The sequence below is a fragment of the Lissotriton vulgaris genome, chromosome 6 (genome assembly GCF_964263255.1).
Source record: "Lissotriton vulgaris chromosome 6, aLisVul1.2, whole genome shotgun sequence".
In the NCBI taxonomy this organism is placed as follows: Eukaryota; Metazoa; Chordata; class Amphibia; order Caudata; family Salamandridae; genus Lissotriton; species Lissotriton vulgaris.
The window spans coordinates 1,252,340,789-1,252,357,234 of NC_141694.1; the positions used below are offsets into that span (position 1 = coordinate 1,252,340,789).

Sequence of the window (16,446 nt, forward strand, 5' to 3'; positions counted from 1 at the left end):
CACAAGCGGGAGAAGATTTGCAAACAAAATTCAAACCTAAAAGCACGTTTCAGGTCCCAGTGTCGCACAAGACTCTTGACACATTTGAAACCCTGGTCAAAACAGATTTGCAAAAGATACATTTTAAACGTAAACTTAAGAATCTGACACGTGCTGAGTATAGTGCATTGCAACAAATGGCTCAAGACGATACTATAATTTTCCAGAAGGCAGACAAAGGAGGAGGACTCGTGATTATGGATGCTGACTTTCACCTACAAAAAGGCACAGAACATGTGCTGGATGAAATTACATATGGATTACTGAACAAAGACCCTACTATGGAAATTTCTGATACACTCAGGTAAATATTGGATCAGGCTGAGAAAATGGGCTGGATAGACACAAAAACTAAAGGCTATCTTTTAGAAACATTTCCTAGGAGACCCAGGATTTATTTCTTACCTAAAATTCACAAAAATCTGACGAACCCCCCATTCAGACCAATAGTCTCAGGTTGTAAATCAATTTTCGAGCACCCAGGTGTATTCATTGATCACCATTTACAATCTTTCATCCAAAGATGGTCTACTTATATTGAAGATACCTCAGACTTTCTAAGAAGTTTAGCGGAAATATCCATTGAAGGAACAGATACTCTGATTCTATGTACAATAGATGTAATCGCGTTGTATACTTCAATTCCACATGCTGCAGGGTTGGAAGCAGTAGAATGGGCTATCTTGCAAGAAAATATACCAGAAACCCTGAAAGTTTTCATTCTTCAGATACTTGATTTCTGCTTGACAAACAGCTATTTCGAATGGCAAGGGAAATTCTTCTGTCAACTCAATGGTACTTCCATGGGCTTCCCAGGAGCACCCATGTACGCAAATACGTTCATGGCGAAATTTGAACATGACGACATCCTGACGGATCAGACTTGGAGAGCTGGTTTGGTTTTCTTCAGAAGGTATATTGATGACATTTTTTTAATTTGGAATAAATCAGAAACGGCACTAATCAATAACATCAAAAGCCTCAATCTTGTGGACCAAAGAATTCAATTCAATTACACCATCAATGATAAAGTCATATCCTTCTTGGATGTACTAGTGGAGCTCAATGATAACCAAATTCAGACGAGGCTGTTTAAAAAACCAACAGACAAGAATAATGCACTACAATTTCACAGTTTTCATCCAAAAAACCTGATTCAGAATCTACCTGTGTCTCAAACCATGCGCATAAAAAGAATTTCGTCAGATGAGGAGATTTGTAACATCACTCTGGAAGAACAAAAATTGCGGTACATTGAACGAGGATATCCAGTGAAGAATTTGGATAACCAAATTTCAAAAGTCAAGGCTTTATCTCGAACGACACTACTTGAAAAGAAACAAAAAAAAAAGTACACAAAGAATGGTGTTTGTTTCCAAATTTTCTTCAGCATCTAGAGACATCAAAAACATAATCATTAAAAGGTGGGATTTTCTAGAAGCTGAAAGCGAGTTCGGAGATTTGTTTCGTGAAAAACCCCTGTTCGCCTACAAAAGGGCGCAAAACTTGAAAGAATTGTTGACTAGGCGTAAACCTAAGAAATCCAATGAAGATGAACAACGACGCGGCACATTAAAGTTTTGGAATTGCAAAAATTGCAATAATGTCATTCCAGGAAATATCTTATCACACCCCAGAACGGGTGAGAGCATAAAACTACACTATACCAGTAACTGTGACTCAGAACACTTGGTGTACATGATTAAATATCCATGCGGATTGTTGTATGTGGGGAAGACAGCGCGCAAAATTAAAACGCGCCTTTCAGAACATAAAAGTCGAATCCGAAACAAAAATACCACATCACCATTGGCATTACACTGGACAGAACAACGTCACTCGATAGCCCAACTAAAATTTCAAATCATCGAAAAAGTACCAAAAAAAACAGGTATGGACAATTCCAAAATCCTCCTCCAGAGATAAGTCTTCTGGATCAAAAAACTCAGAACCCTGATGCCATTTTTGGGCTCAATGATAAAATTGAAATGAGCTGCTTCTTATAATAAGCATTGTATTCACACAGTTTTTCTACTAAATAGCTGGTCGTTTTCCCACCTTCGGTCCCTAACACACAGCAGGTCAAATTGACATACACGCCACACATCTCATACGTTTACGAATGGCCAACATAAGTAAAAGTTTAGCATATGTAATGTTTATAATGTTTATAATACTTTACTGTGTATTTTCAGCAATGTATTTTTTCTGTTGATACAATGTGTATGTTTTTGATAATAAGCAACGTGTATCATCACTGTAACAAACAAATGTAGCGTTTTACATGGTCGTAACATTTCACATATAGATTTGTAGTTAGGTTTGATAGGTGAGAATAGTCGGCTTCCATTTCATGTTTTTTGCTTTTAAAGGATACACGAGTGAAGGGTTTCAATTGACGTTGTGAATGGAATTATAGTCATTAGAAAAACTAAAGATTGTCTGCGGCTCTTCGATTAAAGTTTTCGCTCCTACTATGAAAAAACGCAATATGCGGTTGGTCCGCCTTTTGTGTTTACTACTGATGACGTTAGTACCTATTTGAGAGGAGGTGGACACAGAAGTGTATCCACCCCCGACATCGAATGGTTTAGCGTACGACAAGCAACCGACGGAGTTCTCGGTAAGCGGTTTGTTAATCGCATGTGGCAGCTTACTGCAGATAATTGTCAATAAGGACATTCTTGATATAAATTTTGTTCGTATTTTACAGAGTACGCCCGGTGAACTCCGTCGTAGCCGTTTTGAAACGCGACTCTTTAAAAGAGGTGAGCACTTTGTGTGTTACAAACAAATGGCTCTAACTAATCGCGTGTTAGTCTGAATCCATACGATATTCCGTTAATTTTACAATGTTTTGAATACTCATTTATATTTTTCAACAGGTTATGTACCTGTAAACCGTGTATTTCTAAAATTGGTAAGCCCTTTACTTGATTGTTAAAAGTACTTAGCATGTTTTCTTGCAATATTTGAATAGCACACTTTGACCATGTATCCGTTGACATTTAGATCACAAGCCACAGTTCACAAAGGATAGAGTTGCCACAAAACTATCAGTAGTTTTTTTACATTTTAAGGTGAGCGATTCAAGTTTATTGTCCCTGATGGATGTGATGTTGGTCTAAGAATATCGCTGTTGAATACGTAAACCGGAGTTGTGTTATCATTAGAGGACACCTAGTTAGATAGTGTATTGAATAGGGCAGTTCTTTGAACAGTCGAATTAGTTAAGTAATTTTGTGCATTGTTTCAGTTTTTTCTGTTGAATGAACTTGCACAGGCATCGGATAAATAGTTTCCTTTTTCTTACAGGAACCCCTGATGAAGGGACCCTGTGTCCCGAAATGCATTGGGTACTCAAAATCTGTGGTTGCTTTGTAACAGTTACATAAAAAGTTCTTGAAATGTAATATACACATATTGATGTATTCGTAAAAATTATTCATGTACTTTGTGAAAAATTTGAAAATGTCATGATGAATATGAATTAAATATTACTGAATGATATAAAATATCACTGTTGTTGCGTGCTGTAGCCCTAACCGCCACCATTTAGGGTTAGGCCACTTACATTGCTTATACAACTGTTTAGCAGGCAGTAATTCAGCACAGCACACATACCACACTAAATAGATAATTAGTTCAATCGAGTGCGACCACCACCTACATTCATTGTTGCATTTAATACAAGCCAATATCATCTCTCCTCAAAGTTGCCTTGAAGGCCTCGCAAAGGGCGCCTGTTGAGCTGACCCTATCTTGACTGATATTGAAATAAGTAATACTGACATCCTCACCTGTACTTTACATTCCCTATCTTCAAGGTACCATGTGTTTAGTCTCTATCTCATTCCCGGCTGATGGCTCCCCAAGTCGAGGCAAAGCTCATCTATTGAGTGGTCAGAGAGGCCACGGGCATGGATACTTGTTCCTGTTACCTTATGCAGTTCCGCCTTAGTTTCTAAGAAATAATGTAGACGAGAGAGTATACCAAGAAGCTTGTTAAGGATTTATCAGCTTAGGATTTGAAAGATAACATGTAGGATATATTAAGTATCTGGCAGAAATACATTTAAAAACATTTAATGTAACCTAGAATGCAGGTGAACTATAATCTGCAGTCTTTTTGAAAAATCTAGTGATATTTTCATATTGCTGTGCTTGGGCTCATATACTATGTTTATCTAACTAGGGAGCACTTACTTAAGTGGCATTCTTTTAACTGAAGAACCCAATTTAGATCTCCTTGACTTACCCAACGAGTCACTTCATGAACCTACCCGAAGGTGATCTTATTTTGTTTTGATGCATAGCTCTTCCTGTACAGTGTAGCAAATCTGCCTTTTCTTCATGGTCACCACCATATTCTGCATAGTCTGTAGTTTAAATGCATGCTGTGCACATGGCAGGGAAACGCATTTGCTATGTTGGAATAGCCCACTTTTGTATGTTCATAAGCCACCCTTACACAGTTTGCTTTGTAAGCCCAAAGGTCATGGTGCTAATATATAAAAATAGGTCACACTCGGTATTAGGGTTAATATGCCCTCACAGTGAAATAAAAACCCAAGCCTATTTTCAGACTGTAGGCCTACTTAGATTTTTCTCTAATACACCTCCGTGGGATTAAAATCTTCATTTTCTACTCAGGTCATTTCCAGAGTAGCTTTTAAAATCTGAATTAATGGTGAAAAATACTTTTTGAACACTTAAACAGAAAAGTAACGTTCTAAAAATGTACTTAAGGGTGCTTGTGCCAGAATTGGCTTAATACCATTTCTGCCATGCACCAGTCCTCTAGAGCTGGAATACGCACCCTTGAGTGGAAGAGCTAACAACTTAGACTTGTTTTGGCTGTGTTTTTCTTCCCACCCTCCCCTTCCCGCAGCCCTTTCCCTGACCCGTTTTACATGGACAATTTTGTTTAAAAAAAATGCGCTTTTGCAAAACTTTTTATTTAATCTACTGATCTATTTCAGATAGGTAATAAAAAAAATGTGTGTGATGATGCATCCCCTTTTGGAGGCGTGCATGTGTTATTGGCATTTGCATATTAATAGGTCAGTAAGCCAACTCCTATTGACTTTGTCAATGCTTGTTGTTTATGTGATCGTGATCAGGCAGGCGCAGTCCAGCAATCTTGACAGTGTCAGCTTGAGAAGGTAGTGTGTATCTCCTGCAACCCTGGTTCTTGTAATCATGAGAAGGCAGTCTGTCATCATCCCTGTTGGCTAGTTGTAGTAGACAGTAATGAGGCTTTGTAATGCGCACTTTTGGATGCGATTGACCTTGAGCAGACAGTATGTGTTACTGAGCATCCAAGCTGTCTCACCAGTACTCCTAATCCTGAGCAGGCAATTGGTTTCACCAGCAGTCTTGGCTCCTGTTGACACAGACCAGACCAGCAATCTTAATGCTAATGTTATCGTCTGTGTCACCAGCAGTCTTGGTTCTGTGTGATTGTGAGCACGTCGGCTGTGTCTCTAGCACTCTTGCCTGTGGGAAATCACACTTTGCCACTGGATTCAAGCAAGCCTGGCTGAAGACGGCTGTAATGCCAGAAACCGGTCCTAGGAAGCTTGTTTCCGGTCCAGGGAAGGCATGGCTTGGCAGTTCGGGCTGGACTGTTCCCATGAGGCACAGGGTCAGACTGAGTTGCATATGGCCATGTCTAAACTTTGGTGGCAGAGTGGGCTAAAGAACGGTGATGGATTAAATCCAGATCTGTTGACTGGGTGTGAGTGTTTGATTGGTTCAGATGCTCCGTCCATCACCACCCCCTTTTGTACCGCTTTGTTCGCCATACGTTGGCAGGGTATGCTCAGACGTGAGTCCCTTGCTCACTTTGCCACTAGATTCAAGCAAGCCTGGCTGAAGACGGCTGTAATGCCAGAAACCGGTCCTAGGAAGCTTGTTTCCGGTCCAGGGAAGGCATGGCTTGGCAGGTCGGACTGGACTGTTCCCATGAGGCACAGGGTCAGACTGATTTGCATATGGCCATGTCTGAACTCTGGTGGCAGAGTGGGCTAAAGAACGGTGATGGATTAAACCCAGATCTGTTGACTGGGTGTGAGTGTTTGATTGGTTCAGAAGCTCCGTCCATCACCACCCCCTTTTGTACCGCTTTGTTCGCCATAAGTTGGCAGGGTATGCTCAGACGTGAGTACCTTGCTCACTTTGCCACTGGATTCAAGCAAGCCTGGCTGAAGACGGCTGTAATGCCAGAAACCGGTCCGAGGAAGCTTGTTTCCGGTCCAGGGAAGGCATGGCTTGGCAGTTCGGACTGGACTGTTCCCATGAGGCACAGTGTCAGACTGATTTGTATATGGCCATGTCTAAACTGTGGTGGCAGAGTGGGCTAAAGAACGGTGATGGATTAAACCCAGATCTGTTGACTAGGTGTGAGTGTTTGATTGGTTTAGATGCTCCGTCCATCACCACCCCCTTTTGTACTGCTTTGTTCGCCATAAGTTGGCAGGGTATGCTCAGACGTGAGTCCCTTGTTCATTTTGCCACTGGATTCAAGTAAGCCTGGCTGAAGACGGCTGTAATGCCAGAAACCAGTCCTAGGAAGCTTGTTTCCGGTCCAGGGAAGGCATGGCTTGGCAGTTCGGGCTGGACTGTTCCCATGAAGCACAGGGTCAGACTGATTTGCATATGGCCATGTCTGAACTCTGGTGGCAGAGTGGGCTAAAGAACGGTGATGGATTAAACCCAGATCTGTTGACTGGGTGTGAGTGTTTGATTGGTTCAGATGCTCCGTCCATCACCACCCCCTTTTGTACCGCTGTGGGAAATCGTGAGCAGACACTCTATGTCCCAACCACCATTGGCTTTGTAAGCGGCAAGAGCCAATAACTAGCGCTCTTGGTCTTCTGTGATTGTAAGCTCTATGATAGTGAGCTGGCGGGCTGCGTCACCAGCACTGTGACTCTCTATGATGATGTACAGGCAGGCAGTCAGTCGCACCCCTATGTTCTGTCAGTGTATTTCTGATCTAATTAGCTGGCTGACATACCTTTCACGAGTGCTTAGTTGCCCCAATGATAGTTGTAGTTTCATTTTCTGGATTCATCCGCTACCTTTAACGAGAAGTATTTTCCACAGCATCAGATTTGTATACATAAAATGGATTTCACGTCACAGAATGAACTGAAATGGCAAACTAAAAGACTGGAATAACTTTAATAAAATGATTTAATGGAATTAATTGTGGCATCGTTTTTGCGATGCAAAGCAGTGCTTCCGGCATGGAAGCGATAATACGTTCCCAAATAATCTGATTTTCTTCATGTACTGCCACATACCTGGTCACGCGCTACTCCTGTTTTCTTTGGGAGATTATGCAAACTGTGGTTTTCCTTCTACTGTACTATGTGGACACTCTGCCAAAGTGATTAGTGATGGGTTTTGGCCTGCCAGACATTTTTATATCTGATATTGACACTGTGGGTTTGGTGGCCAATTCTGTTGTCACACTTTGATGCTCTTCACTGGTCTCCATGAAGCTGTTCAGGTAAGCCCACCGGATTAAGCATTTGATGGTTGTCACCTCTTTGATGAAGGAACTTACTTGGCCTTAGACAGAATTACACTGGCTGATCTTGGGCCTTGAATTAGTATATATGAATGTCTTATCTGCGGCACAAGAGAGTCAAGGGTTATATGACCGCTTAACCGCTTCAGCGCGGCGCAAATTTTTGCGCTGTGCTGAAGATTCGAAAACGGGCGTGGTTGTGACGGAACGGTCCCGTCATCAGCACAGCCCAAACGACGCTGATGACGGAACCGTTCTGTCATGAGCGTCAAAGGGGTTAAAGGCAACACACTCCTTTTGAACATGGTTGACAGCAGTGTGTGCCTCCCGCGGCCATGACAGGGGAGCCGGTTCCTTCACAAAATATAGACACCAAATGCAGTAGTCCTCCTCATTCCCCCTCACCCATCACATATGCCAGTCCCTCTAATTCATCCTACTGGGCGCATTGATGTTTGGTGGGAAGAAGGTTATTTCATTCTTGACACGCTAACATTCTGTCGACAAAGGCTGAAGAGTTCTCTGGGTTGTGTATGAGGATTCGTCCTCACTTTTCAGGAGTCTATACGATTAATTACAATTTTGATTTGTTACATCTGCCAGTCATAATGTACATTTTTTAATACAAGCATATGACTGCAATGTTCAAGCAGCAGCATGCTTTCTTTTTAAGTCTGGGTTTGTACAGCATAATCGTCAATCAGATCTATTACTAACAATATACATAGAGCGGAGCTTTAGATACACCTCTGTCAACCTTTTCTCGTACCAAGAAATTGATCTGTATCTTTCAGTTCTTTTCTTTGAGTATTGATGCAAAGCTCTTATTGCCAAATTGCTGTTGTTTAAGATGTGTTCCATTTTAATAATTTAACTATTAATTTCATTATGTGTCTACCAGTGTCTGATTCCTTTAAACTGCAATTGATTGTTCTGTGATCAGTATCCTCCATTAATGTATATGTAGTTCTGGTTCTCATTTTATATTGTATATGTGTTTGTGGTAGGAGTATTCTGTTGGTTTGTTTGCACTCTAAGACTTTTCAAGATTAATTGATAGAACCACGCAGGGTAAAGGATAACATCAATCACATTATTAATGAAGAAATGTGATAACTTAAAATCATTCATTTGTTGTCCTCAAATAAGCACCGACCACAGGTGGAATTAACAAGTTTAATTCAACTAGGCATTAGGTCTCGCCTAAGACATTGCATGCGTTGTCTGTTGCGAGACATAATATTGGCTTACAGTGTGCTTGGAGCCTGCCCATTGCTTACAGTTGGTTGACTTTATTATCACTCTCATTTGTGTGCTTCATATTTGTCAGCTTCCATGAGCTTTCCTTCCTCTTCTGTTGTTTGTCCCTCCGCTGGAGCATGTACCCATTACTTATGTCCTTCTACTTCTTCCTTTTTCAGGCGCTTCTTTTTTAGGTCTCGGCCTGGCGAAAGCAGCGCATTCGCTGCTCTCGTCATACGAGGGCTTCTTGGAATCAATACGATTCCAGAATTAGCGGCTCCGCCTCCATTTTTAATTCATAGGCGTCGTTTTGCGTCACAGATTAGGCAAAACTCAGTGTAATTATTGCACTGGAGGCAATCATTACACTGAAGGTTGCCACCCTTTCCTATTTTTGCCCCGCCCACCGGGATTTGATCTTTTACTTGCGGCAGGAGACAGTGTCTCTCAATTAGCCGCTAGGCACATTTTTTCTTCGTATTACGCGTGTGCCTTCAACAAAGGCTGACTTGCTTTTTATTTCTCCCCTTATATCCCCCTTCGTCCTCCCCACTGCTACCCGCCCTCTGTGTTGTCCACCACCCGCACCTTATGTTTTATTACTTTACTTTAATAAGCGCGGCTCTTGCTTTAGGCGCCACGCTTACTTTATTTATTTATTTCCCGCTCCACTTTTCTCGTCAAGCCCAACGCTCCATTTCTCTCTCTTCTCAACATATTGTTGCACAACACTTCCTTCCTACCCCCTCCCCTTTCTCTCCTCGTTTAGGACTTGTGCCCCAACAGAACCATTCAACGCACCGCTTCAGCTACACTCCTCACAGCAACATGGTCGACGCATTTATTGGCACCTGGAAGCTGGTGGAGACTGTCAACTTCAATGAGTACATGAAGGCTGTCGGTGAATGGCGCCTCGGGGGATAAACTGTCCATCTCATGGTGGGCTGCTCTTTTCTAGAGTGCGCATATCGTAGCATTCGTGTTGTGGAATATATAGCACATGGAGGACATTTAAGTTCAGCAGGTGGTGCACTTATTGCTTTATGCATTTAATTTAACGTTAATTTCTGGGGAATCATATCTCACGGCCCGCGCATGGTAACGGTACGTATCATTTCCAGAATCATCCGGTAGCATAGGCTTGATAGTTTCATACCAATTTCCTTACCTGTTAATGTTTTGCTTAGGGGTGAGCTCCTCACAGGCACCTCATTTGATGAACTATTACGCAAATTGATTTCTTGTCAGGCGCGTATTTTTGACTCGGACGCGTTTCTCGCGGCCTGCCCATGGTGACATGAGGTATCATTTCCACACTCGTCTAGCAGCCAGTGCAATTCTTAATTTACAATCCCAACTGAATGCACATTTCTTGGCCGCACATCATGTCATACACTACAATTGTGTGAATCTTCTGTCCAGCGAGTGACGGGGGCTACCAATGTATTCAATGGGTGAGTCCGCATGATCCGGGAACAGTCCTGGCGACTCTTTTCCTTTGTACGCAGGCTGCTGCCCCACATCCCTCAAGCCGCTCCCGCCTGGGCGTGGAGTCGATACATTGACCCGGTATCTGCTGGCCGCAGCAGGCATGCAGCTTTCCGAACAGCGGGAAGCTCTGCACGATGAAATACGATCTGAACCGTTGCTGAAGATGCATTGGGATGAAAACATGGCCACTGGAATTATGCTACTGCGACCGAGGAGTTTCCTCAAAATCATTGATTTAATCGCATTTGTCACATAATCCATTATCTATTGCATACTCTGCATATGTGAATCCTAAAATTGTTTCTAGATAAAAATTAATTAGAAAGTTTTTTTTTTTTTTAAAAAGGCATCAGTGTGTGCTGCCGCACAAAGTAAAACTTCGCAAATATTGACTGGTCACTTTTATATTGCTGTGTTAGGGTATAAACCTAGAACTAATTAGTTGAAACCGTTGCTGAGACAGAGTTAACGTGTGTACGGGTAAAATAATGAAGTAGTATTGTCTACAAATGTGCCGCATTATTTGCATTTTGTTGCTGCATAATTTTGAAGCTCCCATGTTTCCTTCGCACTATCTTAAATCCGGCAATAGATTACCCCCCCTCTCCCCTCCCCCTGTTCTGCCAAAGACGCTGTACTCATCACACATAGTGTCTCCGTGCTTCGTTTGCACTATCTCAGCACTTCAATGAGTGTCCTTTTATTAAGTTAAATCCATTCGCTTTACTATGCAATACCATTAGCAGATCAAATTGCTTTAACTTAATCAAAGGTGAGACCTAATGCATTTTCAATGCTTGTTCTTTCTGATTACACACTATGGAAGTGCATGTTTTTTCCGTCTGACTACCTTGCTGTTATTGCTTTCCCACCCCCCTATTCTTGCGCCCTATGCTTCCCCATTCCTGAATTTTCCTTTACCCTGCCAGCACACTTTCTCTTGTCCGTGCTCTTCACCATCAACAATTGTCTGTGTTCCCCGCCCATCCACACTTTCCATTGTCCATGTGTTCCCATCATTGTTGTCTTTCAGTTGTGCTTCACTTCTCACCTGCATCTTTCTGCCTTGCCGTCCCTTCCTCCGTGTCGTTTGCCCACTCAGTGCAGCCCAAGCCACTCCCCTATCTGTTTTTTTTTTAACGCGTGTTAGCGCTATATCGAAAAGCACATTGGCTCTATATCAGAAAAGTGCATTATGTTTAGCTTATTAGTTATTAATCCATCTTGAATTGGTAACCAAAAAAGAAAAAAAATGCTTGCCTGATTTTGTTGGCACACACTCTTTTTTTTTTATTGTCAGCCAAACTGCACCGCAGTCGCACTGCTTTACAGCTTGGCTAAAATTATTGCTAAAGTTACTAAGGGCCTTATTATGATGCCGGTCGAACCAGCTTCTGCGGTCCTGTCGGAGGCAGTCGCACTACTGCAGTCTTTCGGAAGCAGTTGGTCCGACTGCCGGATTACAATGCAGGCATCCTGTACTTCGACCGACCGCTGAAAGACTGCTGAGTCCGACAGCCTTTCTCTGAACGCCGAGATGGCGGTCGGAGAAAATCAGCATCCATAGGTCAGTATTGGGGTCTCCGACCGCCGTCCATATTACAATGAGGCTTTCCGATGACCCGACTATTGCGGTCTGACCGACTGCCTCGAGTCATCAGAAACAAAGGATTTGGGGTGCATACTCACCCTAATATGCTTCTCTCCAGCAGTCTCAGCTGTAGATCTTTTCCTCCAGGTCCCCCTACACCTGGGCAGCTGAACCCCGATGACTTCGATCTTTTGGGCGCTAGAATCCAGGTAAGTCCTTCTGCTGTATGTATCCCCATTGACTGTACTGTGCACATTCTGCCACACTCCAAAAATGGGGGACGTGGATTTCAAGGCATATCCCCTCATATGTCATGCATGTGTGTACAATTCACATGTTTTCAGTGACTTTTGTATGCATTTGCAGTTACATATTCAGAGATATTTGCTCTTCTGCAGTCGCATCATAATACGTGCTGGGAGCTCACCTGGTGGTCGAAAAAGGCTCGCGAGGATGGCCATCGGATGGCCGGTCCGACCTGCATCGTAATGAGGCTCTAATTCTCATAGGCAAGACCTATTGGGTTTTCCAATGCTTATTTGTTTTTATGATGTTTAGCAGCGCTGGCATTTTGCACGTCATTCCCCTTGTCCTCTGCAGCCATTTAAAATACAGTTTCAGACCTTTCCGTTTTGATCACTCAATCCGATTATTTAATTTTTTTAGCTGTAGAATAACCTGCAGTTTGGCGCACTATGAAAGCGCTTTGACGATGATGGTGAGGCAGAAAGCATAAAATGAAGGCCTGGCCATAGTTTTAAGCCCATCCTCCCCACTCATGAAATGAATGAAATGAATGAAACTTATATAGCGCACGACTTACCCTGGGGCATCTCAGCGCTTGCTTAGGGAACCCGTCCTGGTATTCCCCTGTGAGATCGGTGGTAGCCCTGGATATCTCCCTAATGCACCATTTAGTCCCTCACTCTTGATGCCTCCAAAACCTATGGGGAAAAAACAACATGCCCCCCAACATGCAAAGGAGCTCCCCGCCATCCTCCTGGTGCAGAAAACTCCTTCCAGCCTCTACAACGATAATCCAGGCTTCCAGCGTCTATGACCCCACCATCTATTCAGCGCCAGCCTTGGGGTGCCACCCTTGGCTATGGATTTAAGGATTTCTTCTTGTCTGATAATGCAATAAAGCATTTGCTTCAGTAGCTGATATTATATTCTGTCCAGAGGTGTCTCCTTTTAGTGTGTGAGAAGCCCAATGGAAATTTTAGTCCTGATAATTAGATTGGACTGGAGAACCCGACTAACAGTGGGAAAGCACAAAGGAAATAACACTAACATGAAAGGTACATGTTGGACTATCTTGTTTCACTTAATTCCTCCAGTCATTCTCTCATATAAATTCTGATTTTCCAGATACCTCTTACATTTCACGATGCAGCTGCCTTTTTCTCTGAAGAGGAGTGGAAGCTTCTGCACGAATGGCAGAAGGAGCTTTACAGGAACGTGATGAATGAAATCCACCAGGCCTTGATGTCGCTTGGTAAGTCTGCAATATCTGACTGTAGATATTCTAAATTGAGTGAAATGTCTTTCGTGGACCTCCTCTCAAGAAAAACAAGCATTGGCAAATGCAATAGGTATGGCTTGCATTTTGATTCCCGAATAAAACATATTACAAAAAGACGGCTGTAATGTAAAATGAAAACAAAAGTGATTGTTTTCTTTACAGCAAACATTAACTTGAACATGCATTTGTTTTTTGTTTTTTTTGGGACCCCCATCTGCAGAAAGTTTCACAGAATTTCCATGTTTTTACATTAGAGATTTATGCTGTACAACAATCACAATTTCATCACCTAACAATAGAACTAGGCTTTAGAAATATAGAACCATACATGCTGCCCGAGCAACTCTGCCTGGCACTAAACCGGTTTAAATCTAATCCAACAAAACCTTGGATTTTACTGGAACAAGAAACGTTCTCATTCCAACCCATCTTGATAATATGGCCTCCGAACACATATAGGTTCTTCCTCTACACACCATTATTCTCCGTGTTCACACTGCTGGAACCTTTGGACCTGTTGACAAGGAAAGAGGGAGTTACGTTCCACTCTTCTCCCATAACACCAATTATCCACAATCCAGATTTCCTTCCTCAAAATGTAGATCAGTAAGTTAAAAAAACAGTGATCAGTTCACCCGCCTAGAGCAGGGGAACCGTTTTCGGAGGGAGAGCTGCTTGATAGGCAAACAAACATGCAGGAAACAGTTTAACCTAAGTTGGTCAGATGAGTGACAAATCATTCAACTGATACATTGGCTCAGTAAACGCGATATAAGGGATAAAACGGGTAGAGATAAAACACTACTTTAAACATTATTCTGCCAGGGAAGAACAAAGAAAGGAATCTACATAAACTGATTAATATCATAAAACATAACAATAAATTTTTTTTTTTTTTTTTTTTGTATCCTCATTTGCCTTGCCCTCCATTCAGGTTCGCCAACCACCTCGCGTGTCACATGTCAGAAGGCTTCAGAACTTTGCCCCTCATGTGTTGAGACGCAATTATTTATACTGGCGGGAGGGGAATAACAATAAAATTCTTACTTAACAGCTTGAGAGAAGGATTAGAGGGCAGATATCTTGGGGACAAAAAAATAATAAGATATGTATATACCAGTGGCAAAATCATCAATACGGTCTCAACACAAGGGAATATAAAATATTACCGGGTGGCACTTTACCCTACAAGTTTGAAAGCGATGTTTTCAGAGCTCAGAAGTGTGTTGGAGCGGAGATGGGGAAAAGGTATCTCCTATACATGTGGTGGACATGCACCCACTTCCAAAATTATTGCAAGTATTGCACAAGATTAAAACTAACAAGAATTGAGTTGCCAATAGACCTGGTAATAATCCTCCTTCGGGGATTCGGGTGATTACAGCTTTTATTTGTCAACAATGACAAATAAGTTAGTAAGACATCTGGTATTGGCTGCAAGACTAACTGTATCCTATTTTGGAAGTCTCATATCCCTGCCCACGTCTCACTATGGTGGACAAAGTTATGGCATATATATCCAAAAGAGAAGCTTTCAGCCCTGGTCAACGTTAAAATGAATACATTCGGAAAAAACGTGGCTTACTTTTATACATGGTCTATTGGATTAGAACAAGTACAGGGGGTAGCTCTTTGATGCCTACTTTGATTATTAAAAAGTACATTTTAAGAGGGCTGTCTTCCACTCAAGAAGAAAGTGGTCATGACAATTATTGATGACTGATAAGTTTATTATATACATGCTAATTATCAATGTAAATGCTAATTTAAGGTGGGGCTATTTCTATGAACATTGAGATCAACGTAAGTGATGCTAACTTGACCCCGAGCCCCAACACCTTTGTAAAGATATAACTTCTGTGTCCTGTATAGTCAGTGCTCAAAAACTACTTAACAAAGTTGTTTAAAAAAAGAGATTATCCTGAATAAATCAGATAACCTTCCACAAGAGCTAAAATGGGATGTACTTCAGCATCCCAAAATGTGAGAAGTTGTACACTTTATGTTTTCGACTGTTCTTTGTTATGGTTACCAGGAAACTTAGGCATAAAAATGACAGAGGTAAATTCATAGTAAATCTTATCACAATGAATGTGCTACTGCAATGCCCTTTCTTAACTCAAGCTATCCAGTACTAGCTTTTATGTGTCACGGTTTAGTTCTGTATAGTCAGTGCTCAAAAACTACTCAACAAAGTTGTTAAAAAAAATAAATTATCCTGAATAAATCAGATAACCTTCCACAAGAGCTAAAATGGGATGTATTTCAGCATCCAAAAATTTGAGAAGTTGTACACATTATGTTTTCGACTGTTCTTTGTATGGTTACCAGGAAACTTAGGCATAAAAAAGACAGATGTAAATTCATAGTAAATCTTATCACAATGAATGTGCTTCTGAAATGCCCTTTCTTAACTCAAGCTATCCAGTACTAGCTTTTATGTGTCACGGTTTAGTTCATGGTGAGTGGCACACCCTACTTTTCTTAACAATTATTATGTATCAGCTACATTGTAGACTATTTCTTACTTGTATTACTTTTAGCATTACAGCTGTGGGGGTGTTGTATCCACAATTGGACTTTTTGTTTACGTTTAATTACTAGTAATTATTTTAGAAAATAAAATTCACAGTAGTGTGAACATTGCAATATATTGCTAAGAAGCAGGGGTGTAATGAATCTACTCTTCATTGGGAAAAACCCTAGTTTCCCATCACCGCACATTGCAGAGACTTCTTGTAAACAGTGTACAGAGGCCAAAGTTGTTAATCTTCGCACTTGTCTTATCATCTTTATGTCCTTTAAATATTTACAGCAGCTGTGTGAGATTTCTGCTTTGGCTTGCTGGTATTAATATCTCCAGATTTAACATATGTATGAAAACGATAAACTATTTGGGTACTTAGTGACTAGTTTTAGCTTTTTTTTGGGGGGGGGGGGGGGACGGAAGGGGTGTTGGGCATTTATTTCAAAGACTTGCAATTCTAAATTCGACTACTGGCCTTGAGAATTTGGCTG

General features: G+C 41.6%; 1 protein-coding gene across 2 annotated transcripts in view; it reads left to right on the plus strand.

The window, feature by feature from the left end:
• Positions 1 to 16,446, plus strand: part of LOC147708709 (uncharacterized) — a 198,015-nt gene that overhangs the window by 24,905 nt on the left and 156,664 nt on the right. For both annotated transcript variants that reach the window (XM_086927363.1, XM_086927364.1), the window contains exon 2: positions 13,275 to 13,401. In XM_086927363.1, coding sequence (XP_086783489.1) covers positions 13,275 to 13,401 — 127 coding nt within the window. The remainder of the gene's footprint in view (positions 1 to 13,274; positions 13,402 to 16,446) is intronic.